The sequence below is a fragment of the Erpetoichthys calabaricus genome, chromosome 12, assembly GCF_900747795.2.
Source record: "Erpetoichthys calabaricus chromosome 12, fErpCal1.3, whole genome shotgun sequence".
Classification (NCBI taxonomy): domain Eukaryota; kingdom Metazoa; phylum Chordata; class Cladistia; order Polypteriformes; family Polypteridae; genus Erpetoichthys; species Erpetoichthys calabaricus.
Genome location: NC_041405.2, coordinates 131,658,143 through 131,675,241, shown reverse-complemented (window position 1 = coordinate 131,675,241; position 17,099 = coordinate 131,658,143). Strand labels below are relative to the sequence as shown.

Below are 17,099 nucleotides of genomic sequence, written 5' to 3'. Positions count from 1 at the left end.
CAAAGAGCCAGTCTTTTTTTATGGCAAAAGCTAGTATGCTAGTGTATAATGTAGTGAAAACTTCCTTCTTAGTTGTGTTGCATGTATCTGGCAATTCTGGCTTCAAGGCCCTCAGCTGCCTTTAGCATCTCCAACCTGTCTGGCTTGGTTTCACTACTTTACAACAACAGCAGTTTATTTATTTCTTATACAAATAAACAAGTATAGCCCAAAGTCACACAAGGAATGTCTCAATGAGCTTTAACATGCTCTGTTTTTTGACAGCCCAGCTGCCTTGACTCCCTGATAACACAAGAAGGCTTACTCATATTTGTCAGCTGTTTTGCCACTTACTTTTCAAACCTTAAACACCTCCAAAATCAGTGTTATAGTAAATACTGGATGCTGCCCACATGTGCTCTTAAATGCCAACTATTCTTTGTTTTTGCCCTTGCAGTCAAAAATCATTTTGAAAAACATTAGAAAACATGGATTCTCTGAAAGTGAACTTAAATTAGTCGGGTATCTTATGCGTAATCATATTATCTTTGTATACATCCTTAACTGACTAAACGAGTAAGAAAAAAGCAGCAGAAATAAATCTTTTAAATGCTATTGTTATATGATACAGAATCATTTAAGGAGGTTTTAATTTTGATCTGACCAGATCTTATGTTTGACGGCAGTTTTGTTTGTCATAAGTTTTCAGACATTAACAGGTATAGCAGCATTTGACATCAAGATCATATTTGATTTGCCTTTAACATCTCTGTATTACTAAACTGTATCTGTTTCTGTTTCTTTTGAAAAACAAGTTACTAAATCAATTTGAAAATACTGGTCCTCCACCAGCAGAGACCGAGACAAGGATTAAAAGAGCCTCCCCACAATACAAATTACAGAAGAACATGTATGTATGTGCAGTGTTTTTATTCAACCTACGTTTGTAATTATCTTGTAATGGGAAGCAACTTAACTCTGAAGAGGGAATGTGTGTTTCACTGTAATAGGTGAATTTCTAGTTACTTTATTTAAAGTGAAAGTTCCTCCACAAGTTAAAGACTATGGTTTTATTTTATTGCTTAATTATTGTTCATGTTTTCCTCCTAATTACTATTCAAACAATTCCTTGTTTAAGAAGGGCTCACATTAAATGTTTTCTCTTTTTTTAGTCTTTACCTGGTGTCAGGTTTGGTTGAGGAGCTTGAACTTAATGTTGGCAACAGTCTTTTAAAATGCAAGGTGAACATTGTATACATACTTATATTCTTAAGTTGACTATAAGACTTCACCAGGCGTGCTGTAAAACAGAAAAAGTGAACGCAACATTATAGACCAGTAGTTTTCAACCTGTGGCATGCATACTACCAGTAGCTTGAGGGTTATTACTGGGTGGCATGTGATAAAAAATGGTCAGGACCCTGGTAGGCAAAGGCAGAGGGAAAGAAGAGATGTCTCAGTTGTAGTTGCATGTCAAGACGTGCTCCTGGAGCTTGTATTTCAATGTGGAATTGCAAGTGTCTTAACTTAAATTCTTCAGTGTTTAGCTTAACAAAAAGGATTAATACAGCTATGCTTTCAAGGCAAAAAGACTTTCATTATTCCCTTATTTCTCTTATGCCATTATAGAATTGGAAATAGAAATACACTGTGCATGCTTTGCGAGTATGATATTGTGACCAATGTCATCTGTAATTGAATGAGTTTATTGAATGGCTTTACATTAATCCTTTGATTGATATCAACATGATTACAGCTGTCTGTCCAATCATCCATTTCCTGACTAGCATATGGAATTTAGGGTTGCTGTTGAATCGATGCCTATTCCAACTCCACTGGGCAAAAGACAAGAATCCAGCCTTGAACAGTGTGCCAACTTTGCACACAATAACACATTTCCAAAAAAAAAATGTGTCTAGTTTTTGTTTCAAAATTTCCAGAATATTCATCAATGATGTGTTTCTTAAACACTGGGTGAATGGTGGGCTTCAGGCAGTGGATCATGTGTTGTATTTTTTCAATTGGTAGCAGGTTGTGTGGCAAGTTGCCACTCTGATTACCTTGGTCCCTCCTACATCTCTGACAGTCAAGCTGAGTTCCCATGCCATAACTCCCAAAACCATACCTGTCCCACTAAACCTCCTCCCTTGGGTCTGATGATGGTGCTCAATTTGCTGGGGGGAATTTGGTATATCACAAAGACACTTGTATGGTGGAATAAAGTGGGTCGCAAGACCAAAAAAGTTGAGGTACACTGCAATGTTTTGAAGCACAAAATTAACCTTTTCAAACAATCGACATGCAGTATGTTAATGTAAATGCATAATCTCAGATACAGTGGAACCTCGGTTCACGAACGTCTCGGTACACGTACAAATCGGTTTACGACCAAAAAGTTCGCCAAACTTTTGCCTTGGTTCACGACCACACACTTGGTATACGAACAAGCCAGTTTCCTTTTCGATTTGTACATGTTCAGTCTTTCCCTGTGCATTTCCTGTTCAGCGAGCAAGAGAGAGAGAGAGCGCAACACACACACACACACACACACACACACACACACACACACACATACACAGGCAGCGCGAGAGAGAGAGCTGGACGCATAAGGAAGGAAGGCAGTTAAAGAATGCACTGGGCTTGATTTTGTTTTCACTTCAGTTTACAGCGATCGGTTTGTAGCGTGCATTGTTGCAATGTTACTTTTCTTGGTGGTTTATTAAATTACAGATTTTTTCAAATGTTCATTTTTTTTCCCCTGTGCTTAAAACTCATTAAAAAAAAAAAAAGTGTTTTTAGCCAGTGGTTGGTAGCGCTATAGCGCGAACTATTGCAGTGTTAGTTTTCTCTGTTGTTCAAGGTTTTCTCAGTGTTATTCAATGTTTTTACATTTAGTTTTACTATTACACTGTGCATTCTATGGTTTAATTAACTATATTTGTGCTTAAAAACTTAAAAAAATATATTTACATACAGTTCGTATGGTCTGGAACGGATTAATTGTATTTACATACAATCCTATGGGGGGGAAATTGCTTTGGTTACGACCAGAGTTTTGGAACGAATTATGGTCGTGAACCGAGGTTCCACTGTATGTGCAATTAGAGGTTGTTCTTAATTCTTGAAAGCAGCTCAGCAAACACCACATTTCTGTTGTTCACTGTTCAACACGATGTTTATTAGTTCACTGCACCAAATGAAATTAAGTTACAACTAATTTCAAACAGTGCAATTCAGTGACTTATTCTGTAGTAATGTACAGGCATGAACAGCAGCAGCAAAGTCTATAATCAATTATGTAAGGTAGCTTGAAGCAACAGATAAGATGTAAGGGTTTCTTATTTTTATTCCATATCAAACCACAGTTCATACATAAACTTTAAAGAAGTGACATGCATAAAAAATTAACACAAAAATTATTCATAATACCTTGTTATAACCCCCAAATACAGTTTTTTTGGACATCTAAAGAAATAACACCCTTTAGTTTTACCTAACACGAATTCAGTACTTTACAGTTTAAGATCAAAGAAAATGATAATACTTCAGAACATTTAAATTACTCGGAAGGATGCATCAAGACAAAAGGTTGAGAACCTATTTTATAGACCACTGAATGAGCACAGAATATTTATTTAAATTTTTTAGTTTTCAAATTAAAATCTAGGGTGAATGAAAAAACGTACAAGCCATATTAATCCTAAAGGAACACATCTTCCTTTCTTTGCTAGTATTTAACTTTGGGAATGACATACCGGTAATAATTGGGGTGTTGATTGGTGGAAAATGATTGAGTAAAAATTCTGAGAATTACATGTCTGGTATTTTTTTTTCACCTGAAACCTTTTCTATTTCAGGGTCAGGTTTAGAATGTCCTGTGTGTAAAGAGGATTACACTGCTGGTGAAATGGTTCGGCAGCTTCCATGCAATCATTTATTCCACAATGACTGTATTGTGCCATGGCTGGAACAGGTAGGCATTTTATCAATGAATATTTGCTGTTATGTAGGTTTTGGATTTTTTTTTCCTTCCTACCTCCTCAAAGATCTTTGATTTTGGGGGCAGTGATGAGGCAGGAACTTAATCTGGGAGTGACATTCTTTGGTGTTTGTGGGTGGTAGCTGGTTTAAAACATCAAATCAGTTTTCCACAAAAGCCACATAATACATACATTTTGTTTGGTACGGAAATTTCAGATGGTTGTTTTCAATATAATACATGAAACAACCATTAAATGTGCATTCACCTGTTTTAAATTGAGGTAAACGAAGTTTCCCAGTCTCTGCAGACCACTAGATCAGAAAACTCCATGCCAAGGACATTTAACAATTATTTCCATAATCCATCATTCTTCTGTTTTATATTTTGTATATGTCTTTTTTTCCACGTGCCATATATTGTTGTTCCTCATATTTTACTCATGCCACGTTTTTAATTTCTTGCTGTGTGCTTTTTTCTTTTTTCATAGTCACAAAGAACTCCACTTTGGCAACTCTGTTTTCCTTAACAATGTTGGGTGACAACATATCAAACTTCATTAAATATGAATCGTAAACTGTGTATACTTACACATCTACAAAACAAATTACTATTGCTGTCACCATTTAGACTGACAAAAGTTGCTTTTCAATACAGTATATTCAAATTGTTGTTTTTTTTTTGGCATCTATTCATTGTACTTATCCAGAATGAGGACAGAGTGAATGTGAATCCTTGCTCTGCCTGTCTTGTTTTATTATGACACTAATTATACATATGGGAAAACTTTACTTACCAACTGACAACTGAAAAATATTTAAAAATGTGTAATATATACTTAAATGTTTTACTACACCATACATTTGTAGAACTTTGGGTAAACTATTTCTTAGAATGTACAATTTTGGTGTCATCCTTTGCGTGAGATGAATGGCTGGAGCTGAGCTCCATTAGCAGCGGTGTTATTTTACTCTTCTTTTTTTTTTTTTTCATTCTGAGGTACTGCATCTTGTATTTACATTATATGCAAGTATAAATAAACATGAGCAGCAAACAAAGGGTTCATAAAAAAAAGGATAAGGATTAAGGCAGCTAAAAATTCATCAAAGTCAAAACCAGCCTCAATGTCACTGTGCAGCCTACCAAAGACTGACCAGGAAAAGACAGGCAAACTGATCTGCCAGGACCTCACGCTGCATTATTTCCTCCAGCCAAAAACGAAAGTGGGAGTAAAACTGTGAGTGAGGCAGGCAAGAAGAATTTGTCAGTTTCAGGAGGATTATTGGAACTGAGCATGGCCCTTTTATCCCTTTAACATTTAACTAATAAGTTTACTACAGTCTTTACAGAAATTCTAGGAAAAGTTGATGAAAAAATACAGGAAAATATGAGTAAATTAGAAAGAAAAATTGGAGTATTCGCTCTTCAGCTTGAAGATGTTAAGCAATTTTTTACGACTCATAATAAAATAGTTGAACCGTAGACATCCGCCACAGGCGAAAAGGCAAAGGCTGCAAAATAAGAATGCAAAGTGCTTGCTGACAAACTGGCTGCACTGGAAGATAGAACAAACGACATCAGAATCAAAAGTCTCCCTGAAAAGTGTGAAAGTCCAAACCCAGTGAAATTCATAGCTGAACTATTCTCTAAAATAACTGGAGAGGACTTCAAATCGGACACCGAGATCCCTACACCCTACCATATACATGGATCTAATGTCTCAAAACAGAGACGCCTCGTTGTTTGTTTCAACAAACTAAAGGCCAAATAAAATTACATGGTCCTTCTCAGACAGCAATAGGAGATTATATTTGAAAATAACCGCATTCATATTTGCCCAGATTTCTCCCATTGTAACAGCTGCTAAACGCGCTTCATACTACAGTATTAAACAGTATCTACACCGTGCTGATATCAGATACAGCCTCTTATACCCTGCCAAATTAAAAGTGAATATTGATTGTCAGTTTTACATTTTTAGCTCTCCGAATGAAGCAGAAAAAGTGCTAAGCAGACTGATCCCGACATTCTTTAAATACACGATCATGAGTCATACCATGTTCTGACGAGGCAAAAAACATTTTGCTTGCAACTTGAATCATTTGTAATGTCAATACACTAATAATCCAATTGCCCTTCTTTCATTCAGAATGTGGAACCAATGTAGGAAGCACTTTAAGACAGAGAAGCTCTTATCTTTTGCACCACTACATGACAGCTACTCTTTTTTATCTTCTCAAACGTAATGGTGTTTAATGCTTAGAAAATGTTTGAGATTAAAACACTTCGGTAATGTTTTTGTATCCTGTGAGCAATTAAGCTTCAAGTTTACTTTCTCATCAACACAGTTTTTCTACTGCTTTCAAGCTTGAAACTTTGCTAAGCTGAACCTACCTAATTTTCCTCACCATCCACCTATTTCTATTCCAGAAAAAATATTGTTCAGTCTGTCTACAGAGGTTTCTGCAGGAACACTCTGGGAAACTCTAAAGGCCTTCCTAAGAGGCCAGATTATTTCATATCTTTCCCATAGAAATAAATTAGAAACCAAGAAAGTGTCAGAGCTAAGAAATGAAATTACTAGAATAGATGAAGAACAAGCCAGGCGTCCAAGTGAAGCTCTTCACAGGAAAAGGCAGGCCTTGCATACAGAACTTAACATCTTAACAACTAAAGAAACTGAACAACTTATTTATAAGTCTAGACAGCATTACTATAAACACGGAGGAAAAAGCTAATAAGCTTTTAGCTCAACAAATTCATAAACAAGAAGTTCACAATGCAATACCAGTAATCACCAACAAGAATGGAGAAGAAATCATCGACCATAATAAAATAATGCACACATTTAGAGATTACTATAAGTCTTTATATTCCACTGAGCCCAAAGAAGACAACACGCAATCTAATGCATTTCTGGATAATTCACAAATACCACAAATAGATGCTTTAAGTGCTGAGGAACTAGATAAACCTCTAACGCTAACAGAATACTAGACGCTATAAAGTCACTACAAAGCGGGAAATCATCAGGCCCTGATGGTTACCCCGTAGAGTTTATAAGAAATTCTCCACTCAGCTAGCTCCACTCTTATTGGTAACATTTACAGAAGCTAAAGACCACCAAATACTACCTCAAAACATTTCGACAAGCATTAATCACCGTCTTTCCTAAACAAAATAAGGACTTGTTACAATGTGCATCATATAGACCAATTTCACTCCGGAATAATGATGTTAAGATACTCTCAAAAATCCTAGCTAGAAGGATGGAGAAAGTGCTGCCCTCGGTAATATCACAAGATCAAACTGGATTTATTAAAGGCCGACATCTATCTTCAAATCTCCAACGCTTGTTTAATGTTATATATTCACCAGCAAAATCAAACACCCCAGAGATATTACTATCATTAGACGCAGAAAAGGCATTTGACATGATCGAATGGAATTACCTTTTCACTGCATTGGAGAAATTTGGGTTTGGCCCGAATATTTGTGCTTGGATTAAACTACTGTATACCAGTCCAGAAGCTTCAGTTTGTATTAATAAAATTTGCTCAGACTACTTTAAACTAGAACGTGGTACCAGACAAGGATGTCCCTTGTCGCCACTGTTGTTTGCAATCGCTATTGAACCACTGGCGGTTCACTGCCGAAATTCTCATCAGATAAAGGGGATTGTCAGAGAAGGACTGGAACAGAAAATTTCTCTATATGCAGATGATATGGTCTTATATATATCGGACCCAGAAAAACACTGTCCCTGCTGTTTTAACAGCACTAACAGAATTTCAAAAGATATCTGGTCTTAGAATTAATCTGAATAAAAGTATACTCTTTCCAGTGAACTCACAAGCATATAATATTAAATTAGACACCCTACCTTTTACCATAGCAGATCAGTTTTAAATACCTAGGGGTAAATATCACAAGTAAACATAAAGCTCTTTATCAACAAAATTTTGGCGTCTGTATGGAAAAAATTAAGCAAGACTTGCATAGATTGGTCAACCCGTCATCTCACTCTAGCCGGAAGAATTAACATTGTTAAGATGAATATCCTTCCTAAACTTCTCTTTTTATTTCAAAACATTTCAATATATATCAATAAATCGTTTTTTAAACAGTTAGATTCAATAATAACCTCATTCATTTGGAACTCAAAACACCCACGTATCCGAAGAGCGACCCTACAAAGACCTCGGCAGAAGGTGGCATGGCTTTACCTAATTTTCAGTTTTATTACTGGGCAGCAAACATACAAGCCATAAAAACCTGGACACAAATAAATGCACCATACACAGGCTTGGTCTGCAATAGAAGTAAAATCCTGTAGTACTTCTTTATATTCCCTGCTTTGCTCTCCAATAAATGAAAGTTATCGCAAATATACTAATAACCCAATTGTGCTTTACTCACTCAGAATATGGAACCAAATTAGGAAGCATTTTAAGATGGAAAATCTTTTATCAGTGGCACCTTTGCAAGGGAACCACCTCTTTCAACCTTCGCAAGTATATCCAGTTTTTAATACCTGGAAAAGTTTTGGGATTAAAATGCTCAGAGATCTTTATATAGACAACATATTTACATCTTTTGAACAATTACGTTCAAAATTTAACCTCCCAGCTACACATTTCTTTTACTATCTTCAAATTAGAAATTTTGTTAAACAGAAATTGCCCGATTTCCCCCACCTTGCACCCTCCACAATGCTGGAAAAAATACTGCTCAATTCCGAGGAAACAAAAACTATTTCCGCAATATATAAAATCTTATTAGAGTCCCTACCTTTCAAAGATCCAAGAGGACATTGGGAAGAAGATCTCTTAATCAATATATCAGAAAAGGAGTGGAAGGTAGCAAAGCAGAGAATTCACTCGAGTTCTATATGCGCAAAGCATAGAATTATTCAACTAAAAATTATATATCGAGCTCATCTGTCTCGCTTAAAACTGTCCAAAATGTTTCCAGGCCAGGATCCGACCTGCGAGCGCTGCAACCAAGCTCCTGCCTCACTGGGTCACATGTTCTGGGCCTGCACCAAACTAACATCATTTTGGACAAAGATTTTTAAGTGCCTCTCAGACAGCCTTAGTATCACAATCCCTCCTAACCCACTAACAGCTGTGTTTGGTGTCCTTCCAGATGGACTTGAATTGGAGAAGGACAAACAAACGGTGATTGCATTCACTACACTCTTGGCACGCAGACTTATTTTGTTAAATTGGAAGAATCCTAATTCTCCTCTTATAAGTCAGTGGGAAACTGATGTTTTATATTATTTGAAATTGGAAAAAATCAAATTTTCAGTTAGAGGATCTGTACAAAATTTTTTCAAAACTTGGCAGGATTTAATCAATATTATTTTAGAATAAGAGAATTAACTATTATTGTATTTAACTCCCTTCTCCATCTCTTATTTATATAGATATTTACTTCTCCCCTTCTTTTGTCTAATGTTGCCTTATTAAAAAGCTTAAAGAAATTTTCCTTTAGCTAAGCTCTCCTTCTCAGGGATGGGGTTTGATTTGTTTTCAAATTTGTTGGGTTATAAATGGATCTGTTTGTATGGAATGATTACAATGAAAATTAATAAAATAAAAATATAAAAAAAAAAAAAAAAATATTGTTCAGTCTTGAAGACTCCAATCGCATCTCCACACTTTATAAAAAACATTTTTAAGTCCCTTCCTTTCAAAGATCCCAGGGCACAATGGGGAAAGGATCTTTCACTTAACATTTCAGAATAGGAGTGGAAGGCAGCCATGCACTGAATAGACTAGCTTAATATGTGTAAATCACTTAATCATTCAACTTAAAAATTTCTATAGAACACATTTACCTTGATTAGTAAAACTGTGCACAATGTCTCCAGGACAAGATTCAACCTGTGAACTGGATCACGTTTTGGAAAAAAATCGTTGAGTGCCTCTCGAACAGCCTTGGTGTCACAATCACTCCTAACACATTAACAGCTGTGTTTGGTGTATTCCCAGATGGGCTTAAAGTGGAGAAGGATAAACAAATTCTCTTTACCTCACCACTAGCACATAGACTTATCTTGCTCAACTGGAAGAATCCCAACGCACCACCTTTAAGTCAGTGGGTAACTGATGTCCTGAAATTTAAAACAATCTAATTCTCACTTTCAGGATCTTTTCAAAACATTTTTATAATATGGCCGGATCTAATCAATAACATATTAGAATAATCAGGGAAAAGGATACTCTTCTTTCCTCGCTGCTTCAAAGATTTGCTTTGGCTGAATCCCCTCTCTTTCTTTTGGGTGGAGGTTCAGTTTTGGTTTTGTTAAATTTGATTAGAATTTCATGGATTATTTGGTTTTAATTAAATTTAATAAAAATGAAAAAAGAATATATGTTGCTCAAAAAAATTAAGGTAACACTTATCACACATTGGATCTTGATGAATGAAATGTTCAAGTGGAAAATCTTTACTGAGTAATACTGTGTAATTTGTTGAGTAAAGTGATGCAACAACGGTCAATGGAAACCAAAATTGTTAACCCATTGAGGGCTGATTCAACAGCACAACGAAAATCAGTCAAAAATTGAAACCACAGGCTGATCCGACTTGCGCGAATTTCGTCACAGCAACTCATAATGTAACTCAGTAGTGTGTATGTCCCCATGTTGCCTGTATGCACTCCTGACGTCTGGGTATGCTCCTGATGAGATGATGGATGGTGCCCTGGAGAATCACCTCCGAAAGCTGGGGCATCAGTGAGCCCCTGGACAGTCTGTGGAGCTACTTGGAGTTGTCAGATACACCAATACATAACTGCCCAGAGGTTCTCAGTTGGATTCAGGTGAGGTGAACGTGCAAGGTTCTACTTAAGTCTGTGAGGAATTCCTCCACTTTTTCCGTAACAAAATTAACGATCTAAATAATTCAACTAACATAAATACATCATCTGTTTATATCTCTCCCTGTTTTCCCACTTCTTCCAGCTCCTTCTCTAAGTTCTCACCAGTCACATCTGCTTCTGTAACCCCAATGTTAAAAAAGTCTGGTCTTGATGCTGACAATCTTAACAATTTTCGGCCTATTTCCCACTTACCTTTCCTGTCAAAAGTTCCTGAGCGTGTTGTAGCTTCCCAACTCACCAATTACTTAACCTCTAATAATTTGATGGAACCCTTTCAGTCTGGTTTCAGGGCGCGGCACAGCTGTGAAACTGCTCTGCTACGGGTAACCAATGATTTGCTTATGGCAGCAGACTCTGGACAAACCAGCATATTAATTCTGTTAGACCTCAGTGCAGCATTTGACACTGTCAGGCATGACATCCTACTTTCCAGAATAGAGAACATGCTGGGTATCTCTGGTACTGCCCTCCAGTGGTTCAAGTCCTATCTGACTGATAGGCAAGAGTTTGTTAGTCTTGGCAGGGCAGGCAGATCCAGCTCAGCGCCAGTCACACAAGGAGTCCCTCAAGGCTCTGTCCTTGGTCCTCTGCTTTTCTGTATTTATATGCTTCCCATTGGCCATATTATCCGTAGCTATGGACTGGGTTATCATTTTTATGCAGATGATACTCAGCTCTACTTCAGTGTTAAAAGTGGAACTTCATCAGAGCTTTCTCAGCTCACAACCTGCCTTAGTGAAATTAAAACCTGGATGGAGCAGAACTCTTTAAAATTAAATCACAATAAAACTGAACTCCTGCAAATTGGGACTAAAATTTAACTTAATAAAATGAGCTTCTTCCCAGTCTATCTTGGCGGTGATCTCATCAGACCTGCCTCTACTGTAAAAAATCTTGGTGCCATTTTTGATTCCTCCCTCTCTTATTCCGCCCACATAAATCATATTAAGAAACTTTCTTACTTTCACCTCCGTAACCTATCACGTGTTCACTCCTTCCTCTCCTGACACAAACACCCAGGCTCCCTGCTCAGCAGCACGCAAGCTCTCTCTCTCTCTCAGCAGCACGCGAGACCTCTCTCTCTCTCTCTCTCTCTCTCTCTCTCTCTCTCTCTCAGCAGCACGTGAGACCTCTCTCTCTCTTTCAGCAGCACGTGAGACCTCTCTCTCTCTCTCTCTTTCAGCAGCACGTGAGACCTCTCTCTCTCTCTCTCTCTCAGCAGAACGCGAGCCCCCCCCCCCCTCAGCAGCACGCGAGCCCCCTCTCTCTCTGTAACATTGCAGCAGTTCGCGCTATAGCCTTACAATCTGATGGCTGTATAAACACTTTTTTTTTTAAATGAGTTTTGAGCACAAGGGGGGAAAAAAAGGAACATTTGAACAAATCCGAACTTTATTTAAAAGCCAACCAAGAAAGTAACATTACAGGAGTTCACGCTAATAGCATTACATCCTGATCGCTGTAAACACTCTTTTTAAATGAGTTTTAAGCACAGGGAAAAAAATAAACGTTTTAAAAAAGAGAAAAGTAACATTGCAACACTTTCTTCTCACCACTCTTCACTTGCTTAGAAGCCATAGTTAACTGCAAAAGCACACGAAATACTGTAGAGCACAAAGAGTTAACAGGTAAAGCACGCACGTCTGACTGAGAACAATGAACAGGGAGAGGCTGAACACGTGCTTAAATACAGTAATCGGCGCGTATGAACCGGAAGGGAAATGAAATAGAGCACAAAGACTTCACAGCGAAAGCACGCACGTCTGACCGAGATCAATGCAACACGTGCGGAAATCATCGGCGCGCACAAACCAAAAGGGAAACTGGCTTGTTCGTATACCGAGTGTGTAGTTGTGAACCGTGGCAAAAGTTTGGCGAACTTTTTGGTCGAAAACCGAGTTGTATGTGTACCGAGACGTTCATGAACCGAGGTTCCACTGTACTGTAAATATATAAATACACCAGATAGACTAAAGTGGAAAAAAAACCAAAGAACTTTTGACTTGGCAGTCACAGTGAAGCATTATACAGGCATTATGCCGTTGGTATAACGGAGCCCCAGTAGTGTTTCTTGACACACATCTGATGAATAATATGTTGGCTAAAAGTAAGAGTTAGTGTGTTAGGGAGAAGATGTGCCGCATTGTTTATAATGACACAAAATTTTCTTTTAATTCTCTTATTTGCTACTACCTCCAGGTGGTCCAGAGAGCATCCCATAACTGACCCAACCCATTTAATTAGCATGTTGATTCGGTGGTCCTCTTTTCAAATTGTTACTAACTCAGCCTACCATAATGTGTAAAAAATAAATAAATAAATAAATAAATGCATTGGCCATGTTGTAGAAGATATGAAGGATGTCATTATCCCCATTAAAGGAACAGAGCCTCCTAAGAAAAAAAGCCAGCTGTGCCTTTTCTTATTCTGTGCTACGAGACTAGTCCAATCTGTCATTGATGTGGATCCACAGGTACTTAAGTGTGGGAAACGTTCCCGCTTTTATGGTTTGATTATCACCTTGCATCATTTTGTACACATCTCAGTTTAATGTATTACTTCAAAACTTCTTTTACTAGACCCATGCAGTCTAATAAATAAAATCTGAAGAAGTGTTTGAACTCTTGTAGGTTTACTCTATTATTGCAGGTTTTTTTTAATGTTTTGGGGTCTTCTACTGAAATCTGACAATATTAAGAAAGGAAACAATGAAAATATATTTATTATTTATGAGAATAAAAAAAGAGAATGAGAAAGATTTGGTGCATTTCGGCCATGGTTCAGCAGTTTCTGGAGAACAAATGCTCCATAGTGTACCAAATAGTAGAGAGAACATTCCTAATCTAGAAAAACTACAGTTTTGACTGTAGCAGAATATATAAGCAGGGAGGGAATCCCCCTTAGAATGTATTTATGAAGGTTCTCACTAGGCATACTCAAGCTTCACACTGACATTTCAACTCACCATTTCATTTTTTTTTTAAAGCTTGGATTGCTGTTATTGAACAGTTATCTTCTTTGTTTCTTTCAGCTTTTTTTTTTGCTGTTGATGTTTTCACTGTTGCGTAATTTTAAGTTAATTTCCATATTTTGTACTTAACTAATACCTGTTTTACAGTTTTTGTTGCAGCATCCCTAATTTCTAATAACAAACATAATACAATGATGTATTGTTAGTATTTGGTAAAATGTTGTGTTTGCATATTTTGTTAATCAAAATAAACATGACATACTTCAAACTGATGTACTGAATTCATGAATTCACATTTTTGAGATAAATTGTTACCTCAAGCATAGAGTAAGAGATAAAATGCATACAGAAAACAGTCTGTTGATTTTGTAATTACATGTTGATGGTACAACTTACATTTCTTTGTCATTTTTCCTTATCATTCTAAAAAGTACTTCTTAAAGTATCAAATTGTCTTGGATTTGAACGGCAAAAATATTTTTATAGCATAGTTTAGTTATTTATTGTGTTTACAATTGTGGCATATCGTACCTTTTTGCCTCAGAAACTTGGAATTGTTAAATTAAGTATTATTTATAATTTAAAAAAATGTTATTCCTCAGTAGCTTACATTGTTGGGCAGTGGGCACCATGAGAAATGTGATGATAAAGCCTTGAAACCTAAACTAAATATGTCACTTTAAATCTAAGCATGTTTCTGAGTGTAAGTTTATGTCTTGACATTGAACACATATCAGAAAAATGAGTATCCATATTATTTTCACAAGCTTGACTGTCAAGTTTACTTAATTTTCTTCTGCATTTTCTTCTGCATATACAATATCCTTTCTACCCTGTTAGGATTGTTATTTGTAGCTTGTTTCTTGAGTGGTGCAGTGTGTATTGTACTTCGATAATGATTTAAGCTCTCAAAGTTGTTATTTTCCATCATGATTTTTACATTTTTATAAAGATATAGGCAGACAAACATTTGTTTATAGCATCACTGTGTCCAGCTATGAAGATGATGATGATTAGGCTCATTGCTCAGATCAAAGACAAAAGAGAAAGCACTGCCTTGGAAGAGAGAGAGAGAATTTACAGTCTGGAGCTACAGTAAGGTTCAGAACAAAAGGTGGTTAAATCTAACATATGTATTGATGGTGAATGCCCTTTCATTTCCTAACATTTTCTACTATAGCATTTTCTGCCAATTTTATATCTGCCCACAGATTTTTTTTATACTAGCTGCATGCATATGCTTATTTTGCTAGCCAGTGACTTTGCCAAAGCTGTACAGTTCTGTTTCTTGTTCTAGTTGCAGTTTCTGCTACAGGGCAAAGACTTACTTGCAAGCTGCAAGCTTCAGAAAAAGTACAGTCATTTTTAGGCTGCAAGTTGTGCCACAATTATTTCATAAGCTTTCTGAAGATCTTCAGTTGGGTGTTTACATGTAGCCTAAGTGTGCTACATGGCACAGCTTCAAAGTAAGAGGATTACTTCAAACTGCGTCCCAGCTAGACACATTTTTTTTAACATTATTAGCTGAAAAATAATATTGTGCTAAAATGTCTCATTTGTTTCATAATATTATGCTCTAGCTTTTCCTGTTTTCAGTGTAGCTTCCTTTACACTTTGTTTATATTAAACTCCACCCATGCTAGTCTCACTGAACAGAAACAAAGAGTATGTATCCTTCCAACAGAAAAGATTGTGCAAATAGTGTGTGAAGAAAATTAAATTACATAACATCCTTTTTTGTCAAACATGACTCTTGAAATGTGGAAGATACATTTTCTAAAATCAATACTTTAGCTGTTTCTAAATTGACATATTTGATAAGATTTAATGCTTTTTTGTTATTCCTGTTCCTGTTGACTGCCAATGTCAGTGTTTTTTTTATGTATTAATGCCTCGGTTAACAAGTTTCCAAGGCAAATACATATATGTCATCTTTGTGAAATAAAATATCCATTAAGCTGAGACAGTGTTTTGTACAGTGCATAATAGTATCATACTCTCTCAAATGATTTAACATTACACCATTAAGGGCAAAGTAAAGTGAAGAATTTTTTTTCACTGCCTTGGAGAAGTGCGTTGCAGTTCTGTTACAGTATTTCAGTTCTATGGATAAGTGGAATCGCCTAAAGTTGGCTTGTGGTTTTCATGCTGTACTGATTTATTTAATAATCTTCGTTAATGAAGCAGATGTAAAACCATTTCTAATATATTTTCATCTTTTCTTTCTTTTGTCTCCATTAAGCATGATACATGTCCAGTATGCAGAAAAAGCCTAAGTGGACAGAACACAGCAACAAATCCTCCAGGGTTATCAGGGATGAATTATTCCTCTTCCTCTTCTTCCTCTTCCTCCAGTTCACCGAGCAATGAAAATACAGGAAATAACTCTTAAAACACAACGTTCTGATCCGCTCCTTCATATGGACTCACACCTGCAATCCCACCTGAATTCTGTTCATTGGGAAAAGCAACATGGGAATATCAAGGGTAGTGAGAAAGAACAATGAAGCAAAGAAAATGCCACGGCAAGATACCAGCTTCTCCTCTATGATCAAAAACACCCTCTTCCTTTGTCCATAGCAACATCAGAGAACATTTTGAATGGGATAGTGAAATAGAGTGGCATTCCACAAGCAGTCTCTTTAGGTTGCAATTTTAAACCATTTAAACGTTGGGTACGGCGAGCATCAACTACTCCCAGCTGCAACCACAATAGTGTTTTTATACAAGTCAGTAGGAGGCCTTCTTTTCTGTTTTTTTTTTTTTTTGTTTTTCTTTTATTTATAAAATGTCTTCTTAGGCACTGTACAGGACTTTCAGCATCATAAAGTGTGTGTGTATGTATGTATGTATGTGTGTTTGTATATGTGTGTGTGTGTGTGTATGTATATATATATATATATATATATATATATATATATATATATATGTATATATATATATATATATATATATGTATATATATATATGTATATATATGTATATATATATATATATATATATATATATATATATATATAACACTATGTGTGTATATATATTTTATTAAAATCTGTATTATATCCCATTAAAGTAATTTGAAAAATGTGACAAGAGGTAGAGAAATGAAAAGGCTGGTAAAAATGTTTTATGAAGATTGAAACTTCAGGAACTATAAGATATTTGGGTTCTATGTTAACAATGAAAGTAGTGGTTAGCCAAAATCTTGGTTTGGCACCTGGCTCAAGTTGATTATATTTTTATTTATTTATTTTTTTAAGTTTGTTATAGTAGTGGGG

At 36.3% G+C, this 17,099-nt stretch overlaps 1 protein-coding gene across 1 annotated transcript in view; it reads left to right on the top strand.

The window, feature by feature from the left end:
- Positions 1-16,720, top strand: part of rnf126 (ring finger protein 126) — a 58,256-nt gene extending 41,536 nt beyond the window's left edge. The window contains 4 exon segments of the mRNA XM_051934673.1: positions 795-833; positions 836-893; positions 3,837-3,952; positions 16,064-16,720. Of these exon segments, the coding sequence (XP_051790633.1) occupies positions 795-833; positions 836-893; positions 3,837-3,952; positions 16,064-16,213 (363 nt within the window). The 3' untranslated portion in view covers positions 16,214-16,720.
- Positions 16,721-17,099: the final 379 nt, after the last annotated feature.